The sequence below is a fragment of the Emys orbicularis genome, chromosome 8, assembly GCF_028017835.1.
Source record: "Emys orbicularis isolate rEmyOrb1 chromosome 8, rEmyOrb1.hap1, whole genome shotgun sequence".
Lineage (NCBI taxonomy): Eukaryota > Metazoa > Chordata > Testudines > Emydidae > Emys > Emys orbicularis.
The window spans coordinates 13,170,269-13,183,111 of NC_088690.1; the positions used below are offsets into that span (position 1 = coordinate 13,170,269).

General features: G+C 44.0%; 1 protein-coding gene across 1 annotated transcript; it reads right to left on the minus strand.

Moving 5' to 3' along the window:
- Positions 1 to 1,358: 1,358 nt before the first annotated feature.
- On the minus strand, positions 1,359 to 11,554 carry TTC4 (tetratricopeptide repeat domain 4). The gene is made up of 10 exons (XM_065409389.1): positions 11,433 to 11,554; positions 10,502 to 10,619; positions 10,084 to 10,245; positions 9,055 to 9,132; positions 6,768 to 6,892; positions 5,770 to 5,856; positions 5,421 to 5,635; positions 4,133 to 4,214; positions 2,720 to 2,802; positions 1,359 to 1,601 (listed from the first exon to the last, which is right to left on the minus strand). Exons 1-10 carry the CDS (start codon positions 11,538 to 11,540, stop codon positions 1,499 to 1,501), a joined length of 1,161 nt encoding a protein of 386 aa, XP_065265461.1. The 5' UTR covers positions 11,541 to 11,554; the 3' UTR covers positions 1,359 to 1,498.
- Positions 11,555 to 12,843: the final 1,289 nt, after the last annotated feature.

Here is a 12,843-nt window from a genome sequence, read left to right on the forward strand (position 1 = left end):
ATCACACTCTATAGGAAGCAAAATCCACCTCTGTTGACTTATGAACTAGTCACCTTGCCTTATGTGCCATACCCTGGAATGGATCTGTTCTGTGTTTATTGACAATGCTTTGATTGTGTAAACAAAATTAAAATACTAATAGCTGTAGCCTTGAGCAAAAGTCATTCCACTCAACAGTGCTGACAGCTGACCAGACTAACTCCAAAGCCCCTCTATTAGCTGTTAATTACTGGAGTTATTGAAAGATAGCATGATTGTTGGGGTAGAGCAGGGAGACGGTGATCTCTTTTCTCATCTGTAAAATGGGTGTACTATTTATGCACAGTGAGGTGCTAGGTCTACGTAAAGTAGTGTTCTGGCACAGTTGCTTAGAGCTGCTAGATTAAATCCAGCCTTGATGTGAGATGCTACAACATCTTGACAGTCCTCTTAAGGTGGGTTACATTCTTTTTGGTAAAAGTTATATTAGCTTCTATTAGAAGCTGAATTGTTTTTAACGGCTGCTGCATTAGGTTAACTACACATGCAGTATGTCTTTCCACTTGCTATTGATCACTGTAGCTCTGGAAGTGGGGAGACCAGAGAGCTCTAGGTCAGAACCAATATTTTTAAAAATTAAAAAAATGTAGACGCTAGAGCAGTCTGCTGTTGTAGAATCAGAATTCACTTGGTGCTAGCCATAGGTGACTACTGGTTATTGAGATACACGAGGATGTTCCCTCACTTTAAAACTACTATATGTTATTTCCTTGAGGATATCGGCACAATTTCCCATTCAGGAATACAGTAAGGAAAATGAGCCTGCCTAATTCACTAGGCACCAACCTGTCTACTTACCATAAATATATTTATTTGCAATCTACATCAGACAATAAGAAAGGGTAGTGAAAGGTCAGTAAACAAAGAGCTTTGTATTCCTTCGTTCAATAGCGCAGTGCATTAGTGAGTGAACTCCTGCTGTATTGATTTGACTGCTCCGGGCCAGTGGATTAATGCAGAGTCATCCAGTGCTACTAGAGGACATCCCAATTCCACTGACTTCAAAACCAGTAACTACAGCCATTCCAGTGCAGAAGGTCAGCAGTGGAATTCTTCACTCCTCCACAATGCAAGTACACTGAAAATTGATGTCACGTCATCTATAATTAAGGTTTGGCACATATGCACAGCTGCCATTCATACACTGTGCAAGGCTTAAGGGAACAGCAGTCCATTTCAATATATTAAAGAAAACTACCATCCATTTATATATGGGGGGGGGGGGGGGGGATCAAGCTTCAGTCTGTATCCACTCAGAACTCGGTGACTTCGTTCCAAGGGGAGTTTTGCATGTGCAAGAATTGTAAGACAAAAGTCCAATAGTGGTTATGTTTATTTGACTGAAGTAGAAAAAATTATTAAACTATACAGGCAGAAGACTGATTGTTCCTATCTGTGGATATGAACAATACAGCCCACCGCAAGGGTTTCTCTCGTCCCTTTTTGTGCTTGCACTTGCTTATTTTAGTCGATGCACCTTCTTGCCAAAAAAGTAATTCTTAGAGAAAGGAGAATGCTTTACTAAAACCAAAAAAGTAGGAGTCCCAGCCTTTACAAAGTACCTGCAATGAACACAAAAAAGTCATTCATCATCCTCATTTCTACCCCGATATTACACAGAGTGAAAGCTTTGGCCCCACGTCAACAATTAAAAAAAATTGGCTTCATGGGGGCTGATGACAAGAATTTTTTTTGCTGAATTAGCAGCACCTGTTATATTGATGTCTGTGCACGTATGAGGAGAGTGGTTTATGAATCAATTCCTCTCCCCACAACTTTTCTAATTCAAATTAAGATAGCCTTGTCACCCTGAACGTCACATTCATCCTGCCAATTTAAGGCTGCAATAGGCCAGGTTAGTGGCAAGGATTATGCGTGCTGCTGAGTTTTCTGGAATGATCGTTAAGATGCAGTCCTGAGCAGCAAGATTCCAGGGCTGAGTTTTTCCTGGTGACTTTGCAGCGAGATCTCTAGCTGGAAAAGAAGTGGTGTGCTGACTCAGCACAGTATTCCTTCCCTCCCCACATACAGAGGATAGATTCTTTTTTAAATCTAAAGGCACACGCTATTTTTTGTTATTTTACACTGCAGGTTAGGTCAGCCTGTCAGCTTCTTAGGAGCTGAAGTCAGTTCCTTTATCAACATGAGGTTTTTCTGGATCTCACATGCACACTGGGTTGTCAGCTGTGGGCTGCTCATGTAGATACAACCATTTTTAAATAGTACCAGGCACTTGATCCCTTCAATACATTCAGTCCACTGAGTTCCATGCACTTGATTTTTTCAGTGTTAGGAAACAGTATTAATAGCTGTGTGTGTGTGTGTGTGTGTGTGTGTGTGTGTGTGTGTGAGTGAAAACAGCAGAGCAATGACAGTGCAATTTTCATGTAACCCACTGAGGTGTTAAGTAAAGTGGCACAGAGGTAGCTTTCTGCTGTTTCTGCTCTTCCAAACACACACACACATTATGGATGCAGACTAGCGCGCTCTCCCTCTCGTGTGGTTTATTCCCCCCTTTGCTTATGGATACCAAAAGTCTGACTGGGAAGTGTGATTTGTTTTTTAAAAAGCCACTTAACCCTGTAGAGGAGGCACCTGAATTTTACATGGAGAGTGTGACTCTACTTCTCCTCACACTACAGATGAACGAACAAAATGCTGTTCCAGGCCACTCGCTCACCTTTGGTGCTGCAGCACTTGTAGCAGTGTGTTTTCTGTGTTCAGCTGGTACATTTCTTCTCTTGCTTCATCTTCAAAATAAAGCTGGATAAAATTTGGTATAAGATGAATATTTAAGATACCTCTGGCTTGCCTACAGGTGTACCAGGGACACTAGCTAAAAGCCTGCTGAAAGATTTGTCATGGTCACACACATGGCCATACAACAGAGCATCTGCATGTGTGTCCTCTAGTCTCTCAAATGGATGTACCATTAAGGGCTCTTAGAGCTTCATCTACCTAAAAGGGGCTAGTGGGGGGGGGGGGGGGGGGAATCCAGAGCTGTAGAAACCTTTCAACAGCTTGTTTTGTATAGATTGCAGGCTTTTATTTATTTACTATCTACAAGGCTTTCCCTATATAAACCAATATATATTTGATCTGTTATGACTGCTCTTGCCTAAGACTGTCTCCAGCCCAAACAACAGTTGCATTAAGAAGGTGAAGTGCTCTGCCTGTCAATGAAGTGATGGGTTATTGGAATCAAAGCTTTGGGACCACTTTTTAAAAACAGGCTAAATTCATCTGTGGTGTCACTTCATTACAGTTACCCAAGGAATAAATTTAGCCTATTTTGTTTAAGAATCATTATTACAGCAGCTATGTCTAAAACAAAACTTAGCCCAACATATTTAAGCCCCTTAGATTGCATATGCTTGTTGGCAGTTATCAACAAAATGTCCATCCTGATAAAGTAGTGCCTGAGGAATTATCATGCTTTCAGAAAGGACTGCTCAGTGCACCAAGGACCATCAATGCTGCCTGGGGATATGAAACTGTAGTGGGAAATAACTATCCCACATACTTGTATGCGAGTAATTCATGTTGGAATATACTGAAAACTACTGGGTGAAGTCACAACCTAATTAAATTCTAAATGGTTAATCTCATCAAGTCTCCATACGTAATAGCATCCAACTCAGAGCTAGGCTACTTAATTCTAACAATTATCCCTAGACTCTTCTACCATGTATTAGTGTACACATTATTTTGAACACTTTTCACTAAATTATGGATTAAAAAGTTATTAGGTTAACAACCTACTGGTCTAATTCTTGCTTATTACATATATGGGAATCCAGGCAATAAAATATCTCATAATAAAAATATAAATCGAGAGAGAGAGAGAGAGAGAGAGAGAGAGAGAGAGAGAAGAATTTTCACATTCTTCATTTAAACAGTGTTGTGTATTCTAACAGCTACAATAAATTTAGCCTGGAAATGTATGAATGAATGTGCGGCCCGCACCCTCACAAATGTAAACAAAAATGTTACATATATATTTTATATACTTAGTAAGCTGCTTATGAGAAACTAATTAAAAAAAACAATGTACATCTGAAATATAAAATAGAAGAAAGGTCAAATTTCCTACCTCTAGATTGCTGGGATGATATTTTCTTTCTGAATCCCAAGGAGGTAACTCAGCAAACATCACCAGTATATGATCAATAAATCTAAAAGCCAAAGTGGATCTTGTTATGATCCTATTCACAGCATTATACAGCATTCAGTAGCTACTATAATCCATGCTAATAAATCTACTAGTTCTACTTCTCTAATTCATACATTTAAATATGAATGATGGCAAAGATTACAGTAGTAAGCAGGTTAAACAATAGCTTAAAGACTACCGTAATTATCTGATTATGTTCAGGCCAATGTAATTTTCAGAAACATACTCTTCACATACTGAAGTTTATACTTTGCTTTAAACACATACTTTCATTAACAACCTTCACAGTGCAGCAAAAACTGTTACCATTAATGTTACCAAGGTGACCATTAATCTTTGATTTCAGCCTTTTCAGGGATACTGCCAAGATAAATGTTGTATATTTATTTAAAATCGATTTTCCCTCTGTGTTACTAACAATGCCTTAGATTAGAACGAAAAACTTTCAAAATCTAATTTACATGTCACTGTTTATGCCGCCTGTTTACTTTTTGCACTTCAGTGATCTCACATAGTGAAACTGCTCTGGTTTGTCATATTCACTTTCTTGGATCTTGAACACAGCACAATGCTCTTGCTTTCCAACATTAGGACAACATTAAAACCCCTTGTCTAACCATCTGCACTGTGATTTAAAACAAAAAATAATCTATTTATATTACATTTGGTTAATACACATACCACCATTTATGTTATGAATTATGTTACAAATTTCAAGTTCATTAACTTGTAACCCTGCAGGGCTATAAACTAAAGCTCATACCAAGAGAAGGGGAGTTTCCCCCTTTCCAATGTGATGCAGCACTCATTTCTAGCCTTGAGTTAACAGGACAATATCAGGTCTCTAAGAGCTATTTTAGGTCATTTTTGGAGGTGTTTTATATTTATCAGCTTTAACTTCTCTCTTCCTTTGAGACCTGCACAACTGGACTCCTGGTACCTAAGGCACCTGGTGGCTTCAAAACACTGTCCTGATTAATTCCTAAATAGTTTTCTTGTAACATATGTGGTATACAGCTTTCAATGATACATGCTTGAGATAACCTGTCACCTTTACATGACTATCATTAGATATTCCACACTCCTCCCCACTATGAATTCATAAAATCTAGATTTTGTCCCTGAACTACTTTGGAAGTCTGGTGTTATTTCTGCAATGAAACAGAATATCTGATATAATCATTATTTCACATGAAGTAGAAATCACCTGGAGTCCTCGTGAAAAGCTGAGATGAAATCTGTTTGCCCATATTCAGGATACAGGAAGAGCACAGGCCAGTTTAGATTGCCATTATCATCTAAGTAGACCTTTGTGCCCGTGGCACTATCAGAACTCAGTCCATTTAAGGACATCTCAGCCAGACCATCTGATATTTCATCTTCCTCCTTAGAGGCCTCTAGAAACAGCTTGATATTCCTTTCCTACATTGAAAGAATCAATTTGAGAACATGACCTAAAAATCAAAGTTTAGTCACTTGAATATCTACATATGAAGAACAACTTTTCAAAAAGACAATTTTTAAAAGAGAATCCTAAACACATCTCAGGCCCATACCTTTATAGCCGTGAGTAAGACCTCCTTTTGAGACTGTTCCTTCTTCTCCTTCAGTTTTGCTTTCCTTATATCCCGCTGTTCAGCTCGCTGCACGTAAGACAAGTTTGCATCACAATCATGTGAAATAAGTCAACATCCCTTATTTTACTGAAAAGCTGCGAAACTAATTTGGGTCACCAGAAAAATTATGGTCCCTCTCACTGCATCTCTTTACAGTGACATGGCTAGGAATCACCATTCAATTCCACTTCATGGAAATGCCAAGTGATTTTTTTTTTTTAGTTTTTTACTCACACTTTGTCCGTTTATAGCACCTTTCTTCCAAGCTCAACAGCTCTCTACAACCATTAATTAAACCTCTGACATCCCCTGTGAGGCAGGCAAATATTGTTATCCCCATTTAACAGAAGGTTAAAGAAGGTAAAATTATGCTAATTCCATGCCCAAGATCACACAATGGTCATTGAGAGACAGAAATGAACCCTGAACTCCGGGGACCTAAGTCCCTTGCTCTAACCAGCAGACTATACCTTTCAGGTATGGGAGGAAGCATTCTCATTCTGTGAAAATAGTAGGGAATACGTGGCTAATTTCTGTCAATCATGATTTAAGAGGTCTTTTTCTTTCCCTACAAAACCAAAGCCATAATAAGCAAGTTTGGTCTCCAATATGGCACCATGTCCCTTGTTAGTTACAGTGATGCTGGCTCCACTAGCTGTAAAATTGGATGCACTGAATTTGGACAAGACCGATACTCAAATGTTAAAGATTGGAAGAGACCCATTAGGCCATCCAATCAATCTTCCACGATCTTTAGATCCTGCTGGACAGAAACTGTAGCACCCTCTGGAAAAAAAAAGATAATTAGCATTTATACGTGCCTTCCATCTGAGGATCCCAAAGTGCTTCCCAAACATGAAGTGGGGTAATGGACTAACGGTCTGATCTGGCATGGTAAATCCTATATTGCCATGGGCAGGTTTTGTTTTGGTTTTTACCTTTAATTTGTCAGCTTTGGCTCTCGTTTCCACAAGTTTCTTCTCCTTCGAATCTATCCTCAGACCCTCCTCACACCATGCCATTGCTTCAGGGAAATTCTTTAACTCCAAATGACACAAAGCTCCTGAAAGAAATTTTAAAAATTCTGACACAGGACCAGTGTATAAATCTATTTATACTAGGGGTGGGCAAACTTTTTGGCATGAGGGCCACATCTGGGTACGGAAATTGTATGGCGGGCCATGAATGCTCACGAAATTAACAATTCAGAGATATTCAAATAAACTTTATTAAATAAAGATACATTTTAGTGGAAATAAACATAAAACCTTACGTACTATTATAAATATACCATCATACCAACGTATTACAATAATTAAACCGAACTTACCCCCTTTCCACGCCCTCTCTCTCTAGCCTGGATTTGTTGGGCGTAAGTTTTCAGTCATTGAGACTCATTGAGATTCACCAGCCCCCTGCTCTCAGAAATCTCCTCCCACGTAGGTCCCGACAGCCCACAATTTTGAAAACCGCCACTGAGCACTACCTGGCTAACTACTCTTTCTTTTATCCTCAACAATGGAAAATTAACACTGCTAAAACATCAGAGTCACCTAAGCCAACAAGTAGCAGGCATGTGGGCTTGCACATTCCAAGCTCTGATGGCACATGAGGTGTGTTTAGGTTGTGCAGCCGGAGTAACATGCGTGCCCTCATGCCAGTCACGCAGGTCCTGAACATGTGGGATCCTCCAACCCTGCTCCCCGGCTGAAGCGCCAGAGCGGGGCAAGCGCTGGAGCGGAGCAATGGAGCTCGAGGGCCGGATTAAAAGGTCTGACGGGCTGGATGCGGCCCGCGGGCCGTAGTTTGCCCAACCCTGATTTATACGAAGAGTAGTCTATATTCCCCTCAATATAAACAAGCACAATTATGAGGTTTAATGACTTCGTTGGGGCTATTTAAAGTAGCAAACACCATGCCTGCTAGCTTGCTTTCACAGGATCAGGCTCAATGATAGGATTTCAGCAGGGGTAGCAAGGAGATAAGTGAAACAGACGTCTCTGAACATTGGCCAAATTCTCTGACAGTGTAACTGCACTGAAATCAATGGAGTTCTATGTCTTTGCAACAACTTTAAATTTAAATTGCAGCATACCTTTTGGAGCTTTACTTTATTAAAGATTTAAGACCTGTCTCTTCTAGGAAGAGACCCTGAAGACTGAAGTAACAGAAATGGGATGAAATTCAATAGTACAAAGTACAAGGTAATTCACTTCGGGTCTAATAAGAATAATTCCTGCTAAGGGGCTCATCAGTTGGAAGCAACAGACGAGGAGAGAGACCTGGGCGTGTTGATTGATCAAAGATGACTAGGAGTCATCAATGTGATGCGCTGTGAAAAATGCAATCCCAGGATGTATCAGGAGAGGCACTTCCAGTAGAGATAGAGAAATATTCAATGCTGTTGTACAAGGCACTGGTAAGACCTCATCTGGAACACTGTGTACAGTTCTGGTCACTCATGTTCAAAGAAAGATTAATTTAAAATGGAACAGGTGCAGAGAGGAGCTTCTAGGATGATCTGGGGAAGGGAGGGCCTATCTTCTGAGCGGAGACTGGAAGAGATTCAACCTAGCAAACAGAAGGCTGAGAAGGTATATGATTCCCCTCTATAAATACATTGGGGGGCAAAGAGCTATTTAAGCTAAAGGACAATGTTGACACAAGAACAAATGCATATAAACTGGCCATGAACAAATTCAGGCTGGAAATCAGAAGAAGGTGTCTCACCACCAGGAATGAGGTTCTGAAACAGCCTCCCTATAGGAGTTGTGGGGGCAAACAACTTAAAACTAATTGAGAGACAGCAGGACAAATTTATGAGTGGGATAGTATGACAGGGAGAATACAGTGATAGTCGGTAATGCACTTCTGCTTATCAGCCATTCAAGGTAGATAAACAAAACTATATTATAAAATGGAAACAAACTAGCTAACTTATAAAAAGTACATTTAGTCAAACATAATAAAAAAATCGGAGTCTACCGATAAGAACAGTATGTAACAAATTATCCTTACATAGCATTTTGAAGCCTGGTCTTTTGATTAGTTAACTTAAACACCCATGATCATTGTGTTATTTTACACAGAGTAAAATACTCCTTGAACACAATATAGTTTTGCAAAATAAAGTGACCTCCCTTAGTTAATCTGGGTTTAGCATTTCTAAATTACCTTTGAACTTCAAAATACTGGCATACTATCTATTTGTTTTTAAAATCTTACCTCTTATTATTGCTTTGAGATGGTTGGGTTTTAGCTTTCTTGCAGCGATCACATCACTGAGAGCGGAACGGTAGTTGCCTATACAAAGCAAAACCTGGGTCAGAACATTTCACATGAACAACTTCTAAAATCCAAGTAGACTTGAGGGCAAGAGAAATCATTAGGCTGAGCCACTGGACAATGCATATTCTATGACCACAAGACAGGTAAAGATGGAGGTTGCACATTAATGACAATAGAAATAAATGATTGGGGTAAATCTGGTGCCCAGAAAAGTGAAAGATGGATAACAGGAGCTAGGACAGACAATGCACAAACTGCTACATTTAACATACAACAGATTGTCCTCAATATTTATAACTTCCTTGTTTTGTTTCAAGGATCTCAGTGGGACCTATGAAAATACACAGGCCTACCCCAAATCTGATGCACATGTATAGTTATCTGTCTCCTTATCTCTTCACTATAGAACCAGAGTTTTATCACTGTCCTTTCCTCCCGGCACCCAACCCCTGACCCAGGTTCCCAGTGTTACTGCCACGCCCGGACCATCATCAAATCACCTCTAGGAATTAGCCCAGAAAAGCCCAGCATCAACCTGTTCACTTCACACTCCTCCCCAAAGCACTTTGCTTTGGCCACAAGTTTTAAATTTAGCAATGTGCAAAACAGAAGCTCCAAGATTTGACCCCTGCAAAAAGAGTTAGAGCCACAGGGATGGCCCCTTATGTTGAACAATCTGCTCGACCTTGTATTTAGCTGTGACTCTCTGAGTACCATTCCCAGACCTGAGGAAGAGCTCTGTGTAGCTCGAAAGCTTCTCTCTCACCAAGAGAAGCTGGTCCATTAAAATATATTACCTTGCTCACCTTGTGTCTCTCAGAGCCACAGGGACACTTCATGATTGTCTGAAAAATCTTTTGAAAGTTTGTAACAGTGAAAGCACATGACATAAATAGGCAAAGCAATTTAGTCATTTTTGGTTACACAGAATCTACATCAGACATAAAATGCAACATAGGACATTACCCAGATAAAACTGTGCTGCAGCTCGGTTAGTATAAAGCACAGCATTCAAATCTTGGTCACTGCATTTCTTTTTTAACCCTTCAGTATATGAGATTACAGCTTTCTTGTAGTTCTTTTCCTTGAAGTATTCATTCCCCTCATTCTTATAGGTGTTTGCTTGCTCTGCAAAGACAAACAAAACACCCTTCATTGTACAATGCAATCAATAGATCACCCCTGCCTATAACCTTAGCATACCTAAAAATTCAAACACCCCTTAGATACCCAATGCCCACTCACAGAAAAGCAGATATCTAGAACCCACCACACCCACCTACAATTAAATCCTCAAATTCCAAGGATAATTCCAAAGAGCAGTAGCACAATACCAGAATGGTGTAAAAGCAAAGATTTAAATGTCCATGAAATTATGAAATACCTTCAGGAGATCGATCCTCATCAAAAATGATTGACTGAAGGCATGCCAAATCAGGATTCTGTTCAGGATCAATTTCAGCAGGGGATTTCTTCATAAACATGGGGATCTTGTCAAATTCCTATTAATAACAGCCAGGGTGGAAAACACAATCATAGAATTGGAATTAAGTCCACATTTTGGAAATCATTAAATCCTTATCAATATGGCCTTGCAAAATATTCTCTTCAAGCACATCAACCCAGTCAGGGCACAGGTAGCCCAGTAATACATTGAAGGAACGGACGAAGCCATTCAGAGCTCACCCACATCTCTCTGGGAGCAAAAGCCCCTCATCTGAAGGAAAGATGAGTTTCTCTGTCAGCATTTCAATGGGACATTTCATGTCCCACACAAGATTTCCCCCCCCCCAACATTTCTTGTTCAGCTTGTCCCAGCATTAGGCTCACAAAGCACCATGCCATTTCTGCCTCTTCATTAGGAGAGATCCACATTATTCTCCACCGCCCAACATGATCTGACAACCGCATTGAGAGAGACACACACCTTCCATCTCTGTCAGACCATCACAATCCCTCTCCAAAAGACAGGAGACCCCTCCCTGGCCCAGGCAGGACACCCGACCAATACAGCACTTTGCACACCTCCTAACTAGGGACAGCTCCTTCCCCACCACCAGATCCCTCTGCCCCAAGCTCTACCGACGAGACCCCCTGCCCCCAAACACCCCCCCATCTCCAGGGATAGCCCCCCTCCCCCCATCGCTAGGAATCAGACCCCCCGCTGCTGTCCCCAAACACCAACTTCCATCTCCAGGGCCGCCTCCCTCTCCCCCCCCCCCCGCCCCATATCTCTAGGGACGAGACCCCCCCCCCCCAACACCCCCGCTTGCAGGGTGGCCCCCCGCCCCGTGGCCAAGGCCCCCGGCCCGCACCTGCTCCCAGCTCGCCGGGTTGAAGCCCCCTGCGTAGCGCTGGGTTTGGGATTTGTCGAGGAAGGAGGCCAGCCCGGCCTCCTCCGCCTGTCCCGCAGCCGCCTCCATCGGCTCCGGCTCCGTCCGCCCCGCCGCTCGCTCCCTCCTTCCTGCAGTGCAGCCGCCGCCGCTTCCCCCGCGGCCCGGCCCGGCGCCCTCCGTTCCGCCCCGCGCGGCGCCGCCCGCTCCTGCCCCAGCCCCGGGGCGGCGCTTCCACTAGGGCCTTGGCCAACTGCCCCCCGGCACGGGACAGCCCCCTCCCCGCGGTCTGGGGATCAGGGACAGTTCCTCCTCCTGCCCCATACAAACCCCAGCACAGCCCCCTCCCCGCGGTCTGGGGATCAGGGACAGTTCCTCCTCCTGCCCCATACAAACCCCAGCACAGCCCCCTCCCCGCGGTCTGGGGATCAGGGACAGTTCCTCCTCCTGCCCCATACAAACCCCAGCACAGCCCCCTCCCCGCGGTCTGGGGATCAGGGACAGTTCCTCCTCCTGCCCCATACAAACCCCAGCACAGCCCCCTCCCCGCGGTCTGGGGATCAGGGACAGTTCCTCCTGCCCCATACAAACCCCAGCACAGCCCCCTCCCCGCGGCCTGGGGATCAGGGACAGCTCCTCCTCCTGCCCCATACAAACCCCAGCACAGCTCCCTCCCCGCGGCCTGGGGATCAGGGACAGCTCCTCCTGCTGCCCCATACAAACCCCGGGACAGTCCCCTCCCCGCGGTCTGGGGATCAGGGACAGTTCCTCCTGCCCCATACAAACCCCAGCACAGCCCCCTCCCTGCGGCCTGGGGATCAGGGACAGTTCCTCCTGCTGCCCCATACAAACCCCAGCACAGCCCCCTCCCCGCGGTCTGGGGATCAGGGACAGTTCCTCCTCCTGCCCCATACAAACCCCGGGACAGCTCCCCCTCCCCACGGCCTGGGGATCAGGGACAGCTCCTGCTGCCCCATACAAACCCCGGGACAGCTCTCCCTCCCCACGGCCTGGGGATCAGGGACAGTTCCTCCTGCTGCCCCATACAAACCCCAGCACAGCCCCCTCCCCGCGGCCTGGGGATCAGGGACAGTTCCTGCTGCCCCATTCAAACCCGGGGACAGCTCCCACCCTACGGCCTGGGGATCAGGGACAGCTCCTCCTGCTGCCCCATTCAAACCCCGGGACAGCTCCCTCCCCACGGTCTGGGGATCAGGGACAGTTTCTCCCTCCCCACAGCCTGGGGGCCAGGGACAGCTCCCCACACCGTGTACAAACCCAGGGACAGCTTCCCCGCAGGTTAGGGAGAGCTCCTGCCATGTCATACCAACCTGGGGACCACTCCCCCCACCCCAGCCTGGGAGTTAGGGACAGCTCCCCTGCTGCCTAGGGA

What these genes read in the sequence shown, in the direction of transcription:
- TTC4 (XM_065409389.1), bottom strand. Translation starts at nt 11,540, where the DNA reads ATGGAGGCGGCTGCGGGACAGGCGGAGGAGGCCGGGCTGGCCTCCTTC. An exon ending in TGAGGATCGATCTCCTGAAG is followed by an intron (nt 10,246 to 10,501) that starts GTATTTCATAAT and finishes TTGTCTTTGCAG; the next exon opens with AGCAAGCAAACACCTATAAG. An exon ending in ATCATCCCAGCAATCTAGAG is followed by an intron (nt 2,803 to 4,132) that starts GTAGGAAATTTG and finishes AATTTTATCCAG; the next exon opens with CTTTATTTTGAAGATGAAGC.